This window comes from Myodes glareolus, chromosome 7 (assembly GCF_982192425.1).
Source record: "Myodes glareolus chromosome 7, mMyoGla1.1, whole genome shotgun sequence".
NCBI lineage: Eukaryota > Metazoa > Chordata > Mammalia > Rodentia > Cricetidae > Myodes > Myodes glareolus.
The window spans coordinates 19,352,931-19,369,794 of NC_142032.1; the positions used below are offsets into that span (position 1 = coordinate 19,352,931).

Genomic DNA, 16,864 nt, shown 5'->3' on the forward strand with positions numbered 1-16,864 from the left:
TCCCATACCTGACAGTGACTGACTGCTTTATGGCCTTGCCTGGAATTATCTGATCCTCACACAAGGCAACATTGTATTCGTTGTCTATGACAGGCCCTGAGGCAACCACCCAAAAGGTGGACCCCCAGCCTCAAGAGAGAAAAATTGCTCTTGGCACCTTCTGTCCCTACTGGAAAACACACCAGTCTTTTGTAACAGTAGTCTGTATCCAGGAATAGAACAGTAATACCTATGTGGGCTGAAGGTTCCCCATGAAGGCACATCCCAGGGCTCACACTAGTATTCTTGGATATTCTCATGAGAAGGTCTCACTTATATCCTGAGGGTACCATGGGCTTGGGGCCAATGATCCTATTTATGTTCTTCGTGTCTGATACAGTGACAGGCATGAAGGTCTCGTAAGTGTTTGATGTACAGATGAATGGATGGGAGAAGACAGAAACCAGGTGTTCCTGGTGGTTTATAGCTATAGTTCTTGCCCTGTGTATCACATCAGCCAGAGGAGGGAGCATAATAAAAAGACTCAGAATTCTGCCAGTCACTATCAGGAGGCCTCCAACAAGGCAGCAAAACTAATCTTGATTTGAATCCCTCTCCACCTCAGCTGCCCCCAACTTTCTGTGAGAAGTCACTCAGAACCTCTTGAAAGGAAGGGGTTCCACCAGGCTACTATTAAAATAAGCTCTCCTTCTCTTCATTAAAAGAAAGAAGGCTTTCATAAACCATGTTACAATAGTAATAAGAACCTAGTTAAAGGTCTTTTTCATTCCACCAAACGCAAAGAATGGATGTTTTGGGCCAGCTGAGTTTGCAGGTCTCCTCCTTGCAAAAAAAAAGCTGTCAGGCGTTCAGATAGCAAGACACAGAGAGATGAGAGGCTTCCGCTCACCTCTCTGAGAAGCCATGTGTCCTGCCTGTGCCTCGCATCTTCATGGGCTGAGAGCAGCACCACCGACTAACTCACTCAGTTTAGCTGTGGCCAAAGACAAAACTACAGAATCATCTCAGAATGGACATATTAGCTTCATACTGATCAACCTTGATTCATCTGAAATAAATATCCTGGATCAAAACAGGAGCTAGGTGAGAAATATAAGCTTACTAATGCTTACACTCACGTAATTTTAAATTCTGAAGGCTCTGTGATATCACCTATATGAAAATAACAGCATTTGTGTTGAGGAGCTTTTCATTTGAAAGGGGTCTTAAAGATCATTCAGCTTGTGTTCCACTGACCATATAAATCTCTTTTATACCTCCTGATAATCATCTGTCACCTCCTCAGACCCCTCCATGGCTCTCATGCATTGTGGATTATTTCTGACCTAGCAGAGCCTGATCTCCTAAAACTGATTTAGAAGAGGTTAGGTATTCACACCAGCCCTGGCTAGCCTCTGTCCTCTTCTGAAGTTAACCAGCTACAGCGTGCTGGCAGAACTTCCCACAGTCAAGTATTGACAGTCAAAATGTTTTATGGCCATTCTTTATGGCTAAGACAATGTAAGGATGTGGTAGAGCTGAGGTCCTCAACCACACTCAGAACCAACTGAAATCTAGTGAATGCTGAAGCAAAATTGAGCCTTTTGGGGTTCAAATTCATTTATTATTGGCAAAACAAGACTTCCTGTTTTTCAGAAGAAGTTTTTTTAAAGGCTCATAAAAAAGGTTCCTGAGGCTTCTTGGACATCAAATGACTCTTACAAAACAATATTTTGATGAGTTAAGTGTAAATGAATCAGAAACATGTGGATTAAATTTCCCTTAAAATACACAGGGGCTTTGAAATTAAGGGGAAAAATGTTTGGCAAAACAGGACCTGACTTTTACCAAACCCCAAACCTTTGAATTAGATTTGGAGACAATGGAGCAACTGAATTTTCAAGCACATTAACTTTCGCTGGGAATGATCAATGACTCAAGTGCATCATCCTCCCTTCCTTTTCCCAGATGCCCCGCTTCACTGGAGATGTTTCTAGAACATGACTGTTTTCTATCTGGAACTCAAGACACACCTCCCATCTGACATCTCCCACCTCTTATATCCAGGATCTTCCCGTTCTAACATCCCTCCTCTGACTCACTTCCTCCTCCTCCCATGGCAACAGAGAGAAGATGTCAGGCAGGAAAGGAACAGCCAGGAAAGATGAACTCCAGATACATGGCTTGGCTGCTAGTGAAAATGTCTCACCACAAGGAGGCACAGAGCAGGACAGACATTCTACCGAAACAGCTTCTTTCCAGAAAGGGGCATTCACTAAGATAACCAAAAGCCACCAGAACTTGACATCAGGCATTAAAAATGGCAAGCTGACCAAGCCCCCAAACACAGAATTCATACTCCTTCAGAGTGGGTTTTATGTAGACAGAGAATATGCATTCCTCAGAATCTGAGTGCTCACCATGGTACTCTAGGTCGATGTGGGAGTTCCTACCCAAGAACGTGTCTTTGAAGTCAAAAGGCCTCTGCTTCATGCCCTTGCTTATCGACCAAGTAGGGTGATGTATGGTTAGAGCAGTCTTCATTACCAGTTCCTACCTAAGGAAGTGCATGAGATCTCTGAGAACCTGTTCAGTCAGTTTCCTGGGCTGGACTGGTTTATCTTTCCCAGGAGAACAATGTACTTAGAAATCAAACCATTGCCAAGCAGCCTGGAAAGACAGTTTTCCCTACAGCAATGCTGTGATTTCAGGTCTCCCTCCAAGCCACCAGTTCCTCATGTCCCACCCTTCTTCCCGTAGTCTCCAAGGGCACATCTGCCCCAGCCTGCCAAGGAGAAACTCATAAATGCAAGCCTGTGCTTTTCTCCTCCTCCACGGCTGGCCTTTAAAACTTTTGTTTATAGTAGCTTGCAAAAGGGTTTACTGTGGTCTGGCTAAATCAATACCCACCCATGCCTCTTTTGCTCACATTCTGAAGCCCAAAGTACCTGTAGTTAATGCTGTCTTCATCCATTTTGTAGATAGCTAAACTAAGCTGAAATTCCACCTACAGAAACTAGCTGATGTTCTTTGGTGGTGGTCACTACCCACACAGGCTGCCAACGTCCTTCTTCAGAGCCCTGGTCATACAAGTCTGCTCAAATCAGTTGATTTCTCTCCTGAGTCATGTGACTTCAGAAGTTCATTTGCATGCTGCAGGGGAGTAGAACAGAATGGAGCAAGAAGGGCTGCATAGGGGAGCCATTTAATGATTTATAAGAACATAGTCGCAGACCTCTAAAAAGCCTTGAACACAATAGCGTACCTTCTTACAGACGTAAGGGGAAGAGCATCTGATACACAGCCAGGAGGATATTCTGGGAGTCCTTCTCATAACCTTCATGTTCTGTTCTAAGTTAGTAGTTCCTGAACTCAACTCATCAGCCAAATAGCTTGGCAAGCTTTTCATACAGATTCCCAGGTCTGGAGCCTAAATGAACAGCACCCCGAAATCTGTACTTTAAGGCTCCCAGGTTGTCCTGATGACCTTGCCCTTGACTGCTCGACTCTCAGTTGGCCTCTTTAGGAGCAAAGACTAGTGACCCAGGCAAGGATCAAGGGGTTCCATGTCTGCAAGCAATGTTTTCCTCTGGGCAAAATTGTCTTAGAATTTCTCTGAGCTCCTCTTTTGAAGGCTGAGCTGGGTCGTTTTTCTCTGTTTCCTCTCATTAACCCATCCAGATGGGGCCCCAAGAGACCCCTTAGAAATAAGGTCGTTTTTTCCTACTGAGAGGAAAATCATTATAGCTTTGCTGATACACACAGAAAGGCCCCTTGGATGTCAGCATATGGTCTCCCATGGTTCTGCACGCCTGGCTCTGGGCTAAAAGGATTCTAAAATGGTGACTTGTTTAGAAAACTGGAAGTGGCCACTGGGCAAATGAAAGTCTATTGTGCTTCAGTATGAATAAGAATATAAAATACAACACCACAATCCCATTTTCTTCTCTCAAGTTGGCAAAGATATTTTAAAAGATTCATATCTAGTATTCCTAGGGTATGAAGAAGTGGATACTCTTAATATAGAGTTGGCAGAAGCAATCTTTACAAACTGTCTAAATAACATCAAGATTATCTGAATATGTGCATTTATCAGAATAAGTGCTGTTATACCATGTTTTAAAAAGAATAGAGTACCACCCGAGATCATTGAGACACCTCAGTGTAAAGGCATTTGCTATCAATGGTTAGCATCTGAGTTTGAGCCCCAGAAGCAAAAACAATCTTTTTAAGAGCACCCAAAGCTGGCGGTGGTGGTACGTGTCTTTAATTCCAGCACTCAGGTGGGCGGGCGGCAGAAGCAGGGGGATCTCTGTGAGTTCAAGGCCAGCCTGGTCTGCAAGAGCTAGTTCCAGGACAGGCTCCAAAGCTACAGAGAAACCCTGTCTCAAAAAAAAAAATAGAACTCCCAAGTCTAAATGGCTTCCAGTACGAATATATATTTCTTATTCACACTTCTTTATTTCAGCACCTCAATAAGCTTTGAGACAAGCATTGTCAAGCCGGGAATGGTGGTGTGTGTGCAATCCCAGCACTTAGAAGGCTGAGGCTCAAGATAATCACAATTCAGCGGCAGCCTGGGCTGCATAGGAGGTGTCCAAAAAACTAAAAATCTTAACAGCAAGATATTGTCATTCTTCTCCTAGCCTAAGGAACGAAACATGCCATCACATAGGCAGTTCCTACAGCGTCTACCCGAAGGTCTTAACACGTCCACTCATGTGACGCTGGACAAAACCGACATGCAATCTCTCTGGAGAACAAGAGCCCAAGAGTCTCAGCTCTTCTCATAGGGAGAGACCCCACAGAAAATGGGGCTCTGTGGAGGGGTCATACAGTGTGCACATGCCTTGACGTAGTGAAATAATCACTATACATAAAAAGGGTTTGTAAGAGAAAGATTTTCATTACATAATTTATAATGACAAAAAAATGAAAATGGGGATCCACAAAAGTGATGGACTGGCTGAGTAAATTATGTTGCATTTCTGCAGCTGGAAAGTCAATGTTCCTGTATAAGTAAAAGAAACTATAACACAAGACCATGTGTGATATATACATTAGGCTATGTAGGTGGTTTGATCCTAATTATATAAAACTGAGTGGTATAGTCATGTGTGTCAAAGCACTTAATAGATAATTCTCAAGCTAAGAAGTAAAATACTGAATGCTGGTCAAAATATTGGACTATTTCAAGACTATACAACTATGGGCATTTTCTTTTGCTTCTTTGTCTCTTTATGTTTTCCTGGATTTTTTTTATTTTTCAGAAATCATCACAGTTTACTTTCATACTGTATATATACATGTATGTTTCGAAAATAATTCCAGTAAACTTAAACAAATACAATGGGGTGAAGGGTGGGCACCTTCTTTTTAGGAAACTGCGGTCGCCAGGCATTGCCATCTTGAAGGTCTGTTGGGACTATCCATAAAGTAAGGCACTTTTCTGGGCTGATCCTGTTTTGTGCAACCTGTAAGTTATTTAGGATCATCTGACTGACTGTTTTGTCTCTCCCTCATCCCCACTCCCCCTCTTCTTTCTCTCTTGGACTCAGCCACAACTATGTCCGTGGCTCGATTACACTTTTCATCATCAACTTGCATCGATCAAGAAAGAAAATCAAACTGGCTGGGACTCTCAGGGACAAGCTCGTGCACCAGTATCTGCTGCAGCCCTATGGGCAGGAAGGCCTAAAGTCCAAGTAAGTACCAAGCCAGAAATAGCTTAGGCCCATGTAGGCAGGAGCTGTGTGAAGAGGAAGCTGGAGTCACCCTTTTTACTGAAGGCAACATTGTTGCTGCTCATTCTCTGGGACTGAAGGAGGTGGTGGAGTAGGTTACAGTCTGGAGTAGGGGGATTTCAGATCCTTTTGGGGAAATCTCTACTCTGGTCCCTGTCTCCATTTTTACTTTACATTCAACTGCAAAGTAAAACAGTATACAAAATATTTCTCAACCAGGGTACTCTTGGTATTTAAGCAAGTCAGTTCTTCATTATAGCACATTATCACATGACAAACTATTTAGCATCCTTGGCCCCTACCTGTCCACTACATGCCAATAGTACCTTTTGTCATGTGACCATCAAAAACCTTGTAGTTGGGCCCGGTGGTGGTGGTGCATACCTTTAATCCCAGCACTCAGCAGTCTGAGGCAGGTGGATCTCTGTGAGTTCAAGGTTAGCCTGGTTTACAAGAGCTGACAGCTAGCACTGTTACACAAAGAAACCCTGTCTCAAAAATACAAAGCTAAACAAACAAAAAAAAGCCTTGTGGTTGAAGTCTCTTGTGGATGAATAGTCTCTTTCAGCTGTAACGTTCTAGAATGTTATGGCTTCTTTTTTATCGTTATCTGCAAACTTGAAGGACTTAAGAAGAAGAAGCACTGGGGAAAGGCACAAGGTTCAGAGAGCAAGTCGTTTTGGCCCTTAACTACATAGCTTTGACACATCATTGCTGGATCTGTTTTATCTATCTAGAAAATTGAAGAGAAATTATATTTTAAATACCTGTGACCCTTCAAACCACTTCCCTCAGTTTCCCCTGAAGACTATTTGGCAACACTGATATACCAATCAAAGGCAATGCTGAACCACACAGAGAAGGGCCTGGTCAAGAGCAAAATCACCGCGGCTCCCCAAGCAAGGCCCCTTAGAGCAGGCATGGGATGCTGCGCAGATCAGGGGCGTTCCCATTGCATTTTTAATGTTTACCAAGTTTAACAAAGCTGTAAACTTGGAGCAGGTGGCTTGCACTCCCACGGCTGCCCACAAATATTTGTGCTATAATTGTTCAGTGCTTCACTGCAACCTTGGTGGCTTGCATTTGGCTTCCAACTGTATGTGCAATGGGAACAAAACAGTCTGGGAAGTCATTTGCTAAGTCTTTTTCGCCCACCCCAGATCTGGATTCTCACACACTGCTTCTTTTTGTCCACTGCGTATATATTGCTGTTACGTTTCTTTCTTTGAGTCCTGCCTATATCAGCAGGACTCTTGAGAGTTATTTTATTCTGTCTATAACCAAGTGTTTCATGCCTGGCAGGCTAAATTCTCATCCTTCATCCTAAACTGGACACACAGTGTTGGTCTGAGATTTCTCACAGAATGGTTGTATGACCTAGGTAAATCTTGAATCTGCTAGTCTCAGTCTCAAGTCCTGAACATAGAACTCAAGTGTTGCTCTGTTTTTGATAAATTCCTATCCTAGGTCTCATTCCTTGGGACCATGAGTGCAGGTAAGCCTACTGCTAGTATTCAATAATGACCTGCAAAGCTGTTTCTGCTAAAAAGGCTAAGGCCTCAGCGAGGATTGATTGTGACAGATTAGAGTCCCTGGAACCAAAGAGCTTGGGAGCTGAGCCTGGCCACTCTCAAGAAGACGATGCATATTTAATGTAAGGTTTTCTATCCAGTAGGCCAAGATGTCAATCCTCACTCTGCATGAGACAAGCTATATTACACAATCTCTGTGAGCCTCAGTTGCCTCACAAGGGGAATATAGTAAAAATGAAGTGATCCAAGTCAGATTCCCAACACATCACAAATGTTCAATAAGTATCTAATGCCTTCCATCTCTCAACTGTTACAGAACAAGGGAAATCATCCTTGGTCCTAAGAATGATCTTTTTCACACTTTGTGTGTTTAAAGATTATGGTTTTATAAAGAGGCATACTGAGAATAGCATAAAAATCAAACCATGTGGGGATGGTGGGCAGAGGACAGCATCTTTAAATGAGCCTGTTTCCCTAGCAACCAAGGGCATTGTTCTCTACCCTATTTATCCCAGCACTGTGCCCCTACCTCCTCAGCCTTGCCCCACATACACCTGTTCTTAAGATACCGGAAGTAACTGGCTCACTGGTTATGATACACTTTGCCACCCTATGCTTAACCTTGTCAGCAGACTCGCAAAGAGCTGTGTTACAGGGCTTGCTAAGATTATCCGAGAAGGAAAGAACAATGTGAATTCTATCCCACAGGGATCCTGAGGAAGGACTTGGTAAATTACTGAGATCAAGCAGGGCCAGAAGACTTGCATCTGATGCAGAGGCTAACAAATCTGTGTGATTAAACGTCTGGTTCTTTACCTCTCAAAAAAAGAGGAGAGTGAGAACCAAATTAGAGGATACAAGTGAAATAAAGCCTTCTCCAAGTGTAAGGCTCAAACACATACATCTGTGGCTATAAATCCAGATACACAGCTATAAGAATTACGTATTATTTTATATGTGTGGTTTAGACAGTTTAGAATCAGAAGTAAAGAAAACCAGATTCCAAATCTGATCTTGTCGTTAGCTCACAGCCACATTTTGGACCTTAAAAATAACAGTTTAGTGCATTCCACTCCTACAATGCGCTGACAAATTATCACCTCTTCTATCTTAGACCCTGGTGGCTCTGACCCTGTACTGTGCTATCTTGGCCTGTAAGTTGCTGGTAGGGACTGTCAGACAACTGTTGAGTAGGCTGTCAGGTACCACATCCAGTGCTCAGTTACTGCTTAGAGCAAGAGCCCTCAGTGCGTCCTGCTGAGGGCCTCCCAGGAAGCATGCGGTAGTGTCAGCAAAGCAAGCTGCCTCGAAAGGATGGAAGGAGATGCAAGGAAGTGACTTCAGGCTTTAGTGTGTCTTTTCTTTCTTTTATAAGCCTCTGGGGCCAGGTTCTGTTCTGTATCTGCTAATTCCTTGCTACAGCCTAAAGCTGTGTTAACTCAAAAGAGAATGGAAAGTTCTTGGGGTAAGGGAGATATAACTACTCCTATCTAGAACAGCCAGAGGAGGCTACAGCACAAGCAAGTCATGGTCGCACGTCACGGTCAAACCAGCAGTGAGGTCTACTCTGGAGGATGCCAGAAAAATGTGCCTGCTGAGAACATGGACATAATGCTCATTCTCTCAGAACTGTCGTCGGGGTGGGAAGTTGGGAAATCTCTGGTAGGATGTCACTACTCAAATGGAAAGTTGAGGTGTCAGTATCACATAGGAAGCACTCCAGAGCTGCTGGTCAGACAGCACTCTCCCGTCTCAGTGCTGAACAAGTTCCGAGACCCACACACATTTAATTCTTTATATAAAAGGTTATAGACATCATTGTAGAATGATTATATCATCCTAGGAACCAGACCAAAGAATACTCTCTGCCCTACGGGCTAGGCATTTTAGAAACTAGTATATTCAAGGCAAGAATATCCTGCATCTGGAGGACAGCATTCTCACCACCGATGGTTGACAGAAATGGTGAGAATTGGATAAGAGAAGAAAGGAAGTTTTGGACTTCATTAGGTATTCATACAGCTGCCTAGCAAAATTCAGCAAATGTGTCCCATAATACTTCAAAATGGCAGAGATAAAAGGGGTTCAGTTTAAAAGAGATAAATTTCAAAAACCTTCACTTCAGAGTCAGCTGGTCTGCTGGTCTGGCCTGGTAGAGAGCAAGATGGGCCTCCTCAGGAGTTTGGTGGCATCCCAGACACACTCTTTTTGTTTGTTTGTTTTTGTTTTGTTTTGTTCTTCAAGACAGGGTTTCTCTGTGTAATAGCCCTGGCTATCCTAGAATTTGCTCTGTAGACCAGGCTGGCCTCGAGCTCACAGAGATCCGCCTGCCTCTGCCTCCCGAGTGCTGGGATTAAAGGCTGCGCCACCACCGCCCGGCCACACTATGCGGTTCTACCGTTCCCATTAGTCCCCTGTCTTCTACACTCCCAGACTCTGATTTCAGTGGTCACCAGCCCAGCAACTGCTCCAACCCACTGAAGGGAAGGACCACACATAGAGCATGGGCTCCAAGAGTGAATGGTAAGGGCTGGCTTCTTTCAGAAAATCCCCAGTTGTGGGTCTTCTGTGAACCTTGTCTTGGCTTAATGGAAAGTGGGCCCACTCACAACCCAGGATGGTGGTCCCATTCTGTACATGTCGGAGGGGAGGAGTACTTCTAAGTGCCATCTGCCATCTACAGAAAGCATCTTCCCATGACCTCGTGTGACCCCAGAGGAAGAAGCTCTCACCTCTAGGGAGTCAGTTCTGCCTGGGTGTAAATATCTCCAAGATCTTCCAACAAACAGAAGCAGCATCTGGCCCTGGAGGCCAGCTGTAATCTGAAAGTGAGAGGTTCGCTTCTGCCTGGGAATCCGGCAGAAGCCATCAGGTTCCAGGGGCTCTCTGCATCTAGTTCAATGCCGTCTAGATGGGTGGAATACAAAAATCAGAAGCGAGGGAGACAGCTCTCATCAGAGTAGACATTCTCATCATGGACCCGAGGGAGGGAACCAGCATCTGCTAAGAGTTCTGGGTCTGGGTGACATTTTGAGGTAATCTGGTTTTGTCCTCTGTCCACATTCAGAGTCTGGGCTAAGCCGCATAGACCAGAGGCTGTTCTGCGTTTACTGACTACGATTTCAGTCTGTCTGAACACTTAATTCTATGCTAAAACTGAGGCTTGCTCTAATAGCTGTGGTAGCTATTGCCTCATGTGACCTCTGGAACAGCACCGTGCAGGGTGTAGAACAACGCTTGCCTCCCTCCTGCTTTAGAGGTAGAGACTGCATCTTAGAGCATGGCCTCAGTTACGTAGGAGCTGCACAGCTAGTAAAGGGTGAAGCAAGAAAGCACCTAGCAGACTGTGACCCCTCACCTACAGCCTGTCGTCAGTGCTGTGCTACCCCCCAAAAGTCCAGCAGTGAGCTATCATAATTACTAAAGACAAACATACCATCAAGTAACTTAAATGCCGTGAGACTGTCTGGGTTCGTTCATCTTGAAATCTGCCAAGAATTAAGATAGTTGGAGAGGTCTCTCCATAGAGCTGATTCATCCCAGTCCCATCCAGTAATGGTAGAAATCGCTTATTGTCTGACATCAGGTCAGTGTGTGTGCCTCAGACCAGAGTGTTGGAAGGTGGGATTTTTAGTGGAGAAGCTGGGAGGAGAGGACTCTAAGATCCTTGTCTTCAAAAAACTCATTTCTAGTATTAGAACTAAGTCCCCCAGAGGAAGCCACCTGGGGCCAGTGTCACTGCGGGGTGCAGAGCGTTTCTGCCTTGAGGGTCATAGGTTCCACACTGATGCTTAAACCTCAGATTTGAATCGACAGAGCTGGAGAATTACCAGGCCCTTGCGAACCACACATCTCTTTGCCCATCCTCTGAAGAAATGAACATTTTTCTTTCTTCTTTATCCTCATACTGATTGGGTTTTTTTTTCCAGCTTTTGGAGACATAGCTTTTGCGTTGCTTTCACTGCCATTAAATTCTATGTCAAAGAATAGCATTGGCATTTAGCTGAGTGCCGATGGAAAGGTGTCATTTGATGAGAGCTGAACAAAATGGTTCTGAAGACTCAAGTTAACTCCTGGTGCTAAGACCTTTAAAATAGCTCCATGTTCCTGTTGCAACAGACTCTATGATGCTATTCCATGGCTGGATTCTGAGCTTGCCTGTTGTAGAAGCCCTGAACTTAACTGGACACTACCAACTCCTTATTATCAGTAAATAAGGAAGCATCATGGTTTGGGTTTGGATGCCAACAGACCTGGTAAAAAGGAGTGTGGCCTCTGGACCAACACACTGCTGATATCTCAGTGCTGCTGACAGTAGTTGGTACCCAGACTGTCGGAACCAGATATACTTCCTATAGGTTTCTGTGACCCTCACGGTCTAAGATCATTCAGATTAATTTCTTTTTAAAAAGTGCATCTCTTTATAAAAGTTGTGCAGTTATTGAAAGATGGCTCTCTAGAAGAAAATTGTCAAAAGATACAATAAGAAGTTTCAGAAGAGGAAATGTGCTGTCAGCGCAGCCCACTAGTGTCTTCATAGCTTTGCTAACTTCATATTGAAGATGCTATTCTTCAATAATGCGCTCTGCATATGTGCAAGATTGAAGATGCTTGGCATCTGCTACTAATGCATTGTTTTCATGAGTTCCCTGGGTCCTATGCCTATTTTTCCAGTGGGGTATTAATTTTTCTTATTAAAAGCATATAATTTTGCTCTAATATAAGTCCATCTCCCCTTCCAACATCTATCATTCATATTGAACTATATTTTCTAGTATTTTACATACTAATTTTCCAAGTATTTCATTTTAGGGTATTATTTTGACATGAAGTATTGGTTATTTATCTTGTTCTTTAGGGTTTCTTCCATTCCACTGAAATTACTTAAAAGTATGTGAATTTTTATTCCTGAGCTCAGATGAATATGCACCACTGTCTCCTTCTAATCTCTCTCTCTCTCTCTCTCTCTCTCTCTCTCTCTCTCTCTCTCTCTGTCTCTCATTCTCTCACTCACTTTTGCTCTCCTTGCTCTCACTTTCTGCACTGAGGGTTGAATTCATGGCTTTTTGCCTGGTAGGCACGTGCTGTGCCGCTGAGCTCTGCAGCCAGAGCGCTTGTGTTCGTTTCTTTAACCCATTTGTGAGTTGAAGTTTGTTTATGAACAGTAGCAGGTAAGGAACTCCAAGGTGTGATACTCAGACTGAAAGGGTTTGGGAGAACCTGCTAGCCCAAGCAGGCCTTTACTTGGAGGAAAGGGTTCTGTTGGGGCAGATGCAGCCCTTTTGAAAGATCATTTGGAGCCCCTCAGGAGAAAAGGCAAGTTGTCTGGACACCCCACATAGCAAGAATGCTACTGGGGACATTTATGAGCTGGCTGTGAGTAAGCAAGGAGGTGACACTTTAAACACCGACAGCAAGTCTGTGCTCCAAGTGGACACTGTAGGAAAAAGGAAGGTGTGTGAACAAAGGCATCTGGTAAAAATGATTGTACTCAGGATTTGAGACAATCCTGAGGATCCCAAACCTGCAGAGAGAAGGAGCCCTGGGGTCTTCAGAGAGTGCAAACTCGCTCATCGGAGCCTAGTAAGCCTTGTTGAACTTAAGGTGTTCTGTGACTCCCAGTGAGAAGATAAACCATAACCGTGTCTATGGCACTAAGAAAACCATTATATACACTCTAAGAATGCAGTAAAGGTACCGAGTGGCCTGTTCTTCACCCACCCCCCAGAGTCTTCCTCTACCTGAACAAAGTTTCTCAGTAAGGAGCTTGTGATGCAAGCCAGGACTTAGAAGGAGCTGCAGGATGTGAAAGACTGTCCAAAGGGACAGTGTATCCAGAGCTTTCTTCCCAGTGTGAGGTCACCGCTAAGCCTTCCTCCGCCTGGCTGCTGCTTCACCCTGTGAAGTGCTGCCCACAAACGCCCACATACTAAGAGCATATCCATGCCACCAGTGTACTGACCGGGGGCAGGGGACCTTAAATGAAGCAGCTCTGGTGACAGGCCAGAAATGGTCACCAGTTTATTCACCAAAGGATTTCTATCTTCTGGGTTAGAAGTGTGGCTGACACACACAGCATGGTAAGAGAGGAAAGAAGGCACTTTTAATCCAAAGTAAATTCAGACTGTGGCAGTCAGCGGTTGCTTAACTCCATCTCACCCCAGCTGCCAACATCTCTACCCCTCCTGACACCAGTGCTGCTTGGCCCTGGCTGTGCTTTGAACAAACTGTGGGTTTCCAAATCCCAGAGTTCACACCACACCCCAAGGCAGTTCACCCAAAATCTCTGGGCTGGGGCTCAGGCTGAAGGACTCTTAAAGCTCCCTTGGTGATTCAAATATGTGACCAAAGTTGGGAACCACTGGCCTTCCATAAACCCTGGGACATGGTCCCAGATGATTTTATATCTTTCCTCATCCAGGCCCCAAGCCATTTTGCCAAAGGTGTGAACGTGCCATGAGCCCCCGGGGAATTTTCCATGCCTGAGCAAAAGGCTGAGAGCTGATTTTCAAAGCTTTATTGTTTGTTTTGTTTTAAATCCCAGATTAGTAATGTGCAGATTATAGGATTATGAAATGATTTTCTATTTTGCAGGAACTTGACATTCTAAACCAAGATGTTTGCAGAGCCACAGCTCTTACTGCTGCTTCCTGAGAGGTTTCCATTTGTTCTCGGCTCCAAATGTGTTTTCCTCCAGCTCACTTCCTACAGCTGCAAGCTTTCTGCATAGCTGTCCATCATGGCTCCGGTCTGTCCCCAGCCTCACTGATTTGGGGACCCTCTATTCAGGCAGGGATTTCTGTCCTTTTCCGTAAGATGAGTTCTTCAAGACATGGCCAACACAGCTCTGAATAGTTGGCACCAAAGTTAAGGGGAGGGAAGGTAAATCAGTAGGCAGTCCTTGTAGAAGAAACAGAGATAGCCTTTGTCTTCTTTGCGGTTCGGTGATGAGGCTAGGCCTAAGTCTTGAATCCATGCTCCTAGGCATCAGGAAGGAGGTGGCTTATCCCACACAAGGTGCCTACAGCACAGAACAGCTCCAGCGACCACTTTAAAGACCACCCCTTCCGTGCTTCTTTCTGCTAAGGAGGCGTAGAGTCACTGCACATATCAGCTGCCCCTTGATAGCTATGGATTCTGGAGCAGAGGCTAGGTCATAGAGAGCATCTTACTCTTTCTTTAGGGCTGCGTGGAGCACCTGTTTTATAGGGAGCAGTGTCAAAAGTCAGTAAAACTAAGATATTTATCTGCTTGCTTTAATGGATTTCAAGAAGTACCCAGGGAGCCATGACCATAAAGGAATCTCTACTTTGAGTATGGCTTATAGACAATCTCATACTCACATTTGGAAAAACTCTGTACTACCTGCACTCTGCTGCACGGGGCTGCTCTTGCCCACACCGTCTCTCCCTGCTTCACACAGGTAGTCTGGGGAAAGATGCTTCCCTCTCCAAAAAGGATGCATTAACTCTTAGACACCAGAACACTGAGAATAACACAGGAGCTTGGAAGCATGAGGGAAGGAGAGAGGGAAATCTGCCACGGCATCTGGAAAAGACTAAAGGTTGAGGGCAACTGTGCTTAGCCAGAAGAAGCCATGCTTCTAGGAAGCATTTGTGGTATGGGAGGTCATTTGAGGCTGCAAGATAAGCTTACAGAGGTTTGGGAGTGCACAGATTCAGGGCTTGTTTTGTCTTGGAGGTGGCAAATCTCCCCACATAGAATACAGGATGCCTGTAGGGTGAGGAGAAAGACCACAGAGATACACTGGGACCCAACCACTGAAAATGTTGAAATCCAGGCTAAATTTGATTTTCCTTCTATTTGTATTTTTCTTTATAATGTGTTTATTATAGTGTCTTTGACCACACATTTACATGCTACAGTGACTTCCGGCTTAGTGGGCAAGGCCTAAGTCTGTTATAATTGACTTTGTATACCACAAAGAACTATGGAGATAGGAGTAATACCCACAAAGCACCACTCGGTGATCGTGGCTCTGTTCTTCACTGCGGGAACGAGACATAGTTAATCGTGGGGCAATGTCTCTGTAGTTTTTGTATCTGGTTTCTATTGTGCCCTGCGGTTTGAGTGTGATATGCCTATGACATGGAGCTTTGAGATCCTTGCAGAATCAAATTTTCTTCTCAAACCGCACCCAGATGAGCCCTTCATCTGTTGAAAGTTAGCAGTATCAGTATAAATCCAGGTTTCTTAGCTAGGCGCTCATCTTGTCTGCCAAGTGTACTCTTATTTTAAGGCGTCAGAAGCACATGGTAGAATCCTATTGTGGCTTGGACCATTATGACGCAGATTTAGGAGGAACACCAATCAAATCATGACCCCCGAAGCTACTACACACAGAAAAAGCCTATCCATATCCCTTTCAAGGAACCCTGTGCCTTATGAAACAGTCCTAGGGGGTAATGCAGGAGCGGGGGTGGGGGCACGGCTGCTAGATCAAAGGTCTTCAGACCCTTGGTGTGCCCTTCGGATGATAGAATGAAGGGTGAATTATTTCATCAGCTTCAAGCAGGGGGGCTCCTAGAAGGGTGAAGGGAAACAAAAGGTTCCTTGCCCATCTTTTCTCTCCGGTCTCCTTTCTGTCACAGCAGTGGGTGCCTAGAGAAGTACACTGAATGGAACTCAAGCGTTCCTGAACTGCTGTGGTAGACAGACTGCTGAGTAAGAGCTACCAAGGATGAAGAAAGGAGGGGAGTGAGTGTAGCGAACAGCCTGTAGACCAAGCTACACCTGATGGCGCCTAGAAGAAGAATGAGCTTTTTGGTAGGGTCTCCCAGATGCTATTAGTCAAAAGCTCAGGGATCCTTAGGGGATCGATATTGCTCAGGGACACGTGAAAGGAACTTCCTTTTCTCTGCCTCTCCTGGAGCAGGAGCAAGCCCCAGGGTTCCGAAGCCTGGCTGAGCCCCTCCAGTCTCTAACCTGGCCCTGACCTGGAGGAGGGCAGGGCAGCTGCACACACCAGTTTCCCAATCCAGCTCGGGAAACCGTGCTAACAGGTGCGGCCCGGGGCGGCTGAGGACCCGGAGCCCCAAAGAGCCTGGCGCCCGCGGCCAGCGACTACGCACCTGCGGCAGGATCCCCCTAGGCACACTGGCTGGGAAGCCCGCACCGCAGCGTCAACTGCAGCCCTGCTTGCCTCTTTCCTTAATATTGGGCCCCACTCCAGGAGGGACCCGTGCCAAGAGGGCCATGGTGAAGTTTGGGTTGGGGTTTGATTAATACTGCGATTTGTTCCTTTGACACCCCAAGCACAGGTACGTACAAGTCCCGGCCTTGGGGAGATAGAGTGAGGACAGCAGAGACCAGAGAACAAGTTTGGCTTCCTGGGAGCAGCCTTGCTTGCTGGCTCTCATTCGCTGTTGTATAGGACAAGAGTGCCCCCTAGTGGCTCAAAATTAAGCACAAAGAGAGAGCCCATGTTTGAAGCACACGTGCACGTTAACATACACATTCTTATTTGTTCAGTCTCCTGTCTCTACTCCTTTCTTGCCTTCTTCAATCGTATTATTTACGATCTAGAAGCCTACCGGAAGTGACCGAAAAACCTAGCCAGACCTGTACATTTAATGTCTGCGATCTAGA

At 45.1% G+C, this 16,864-nt stretch overlaps 1 protein-coding gene across 3 annotated transcripts in view; it reads left to right on the forward strand.

Moving 5' to 3' along the window:
* Positions 1-16,864, forward strand: part of Hpse2 (heparanase 2 (inactive)) — a 602,385-nt gene that overhangs the window by 577,391 nt on the left and 8,130 nt on the right. For 2 of the 3 annotated variants that reach the window (XM_085693954.2, XM_085693952.2), the window contains one exon: positions 5,538-5,684. In XM_085693954.2, the coding sequence (XP_085550080.1) occupies positions 5,538-5,684 (147 nt within the window). Of the gene's footprint in view, positions 1-5,537; positions 5,685-13,849; positions 15,712-16,864 lie in introns of those variants that run through there. The other variant, XM_085693953.2, reaches the window with a different exon arrangement.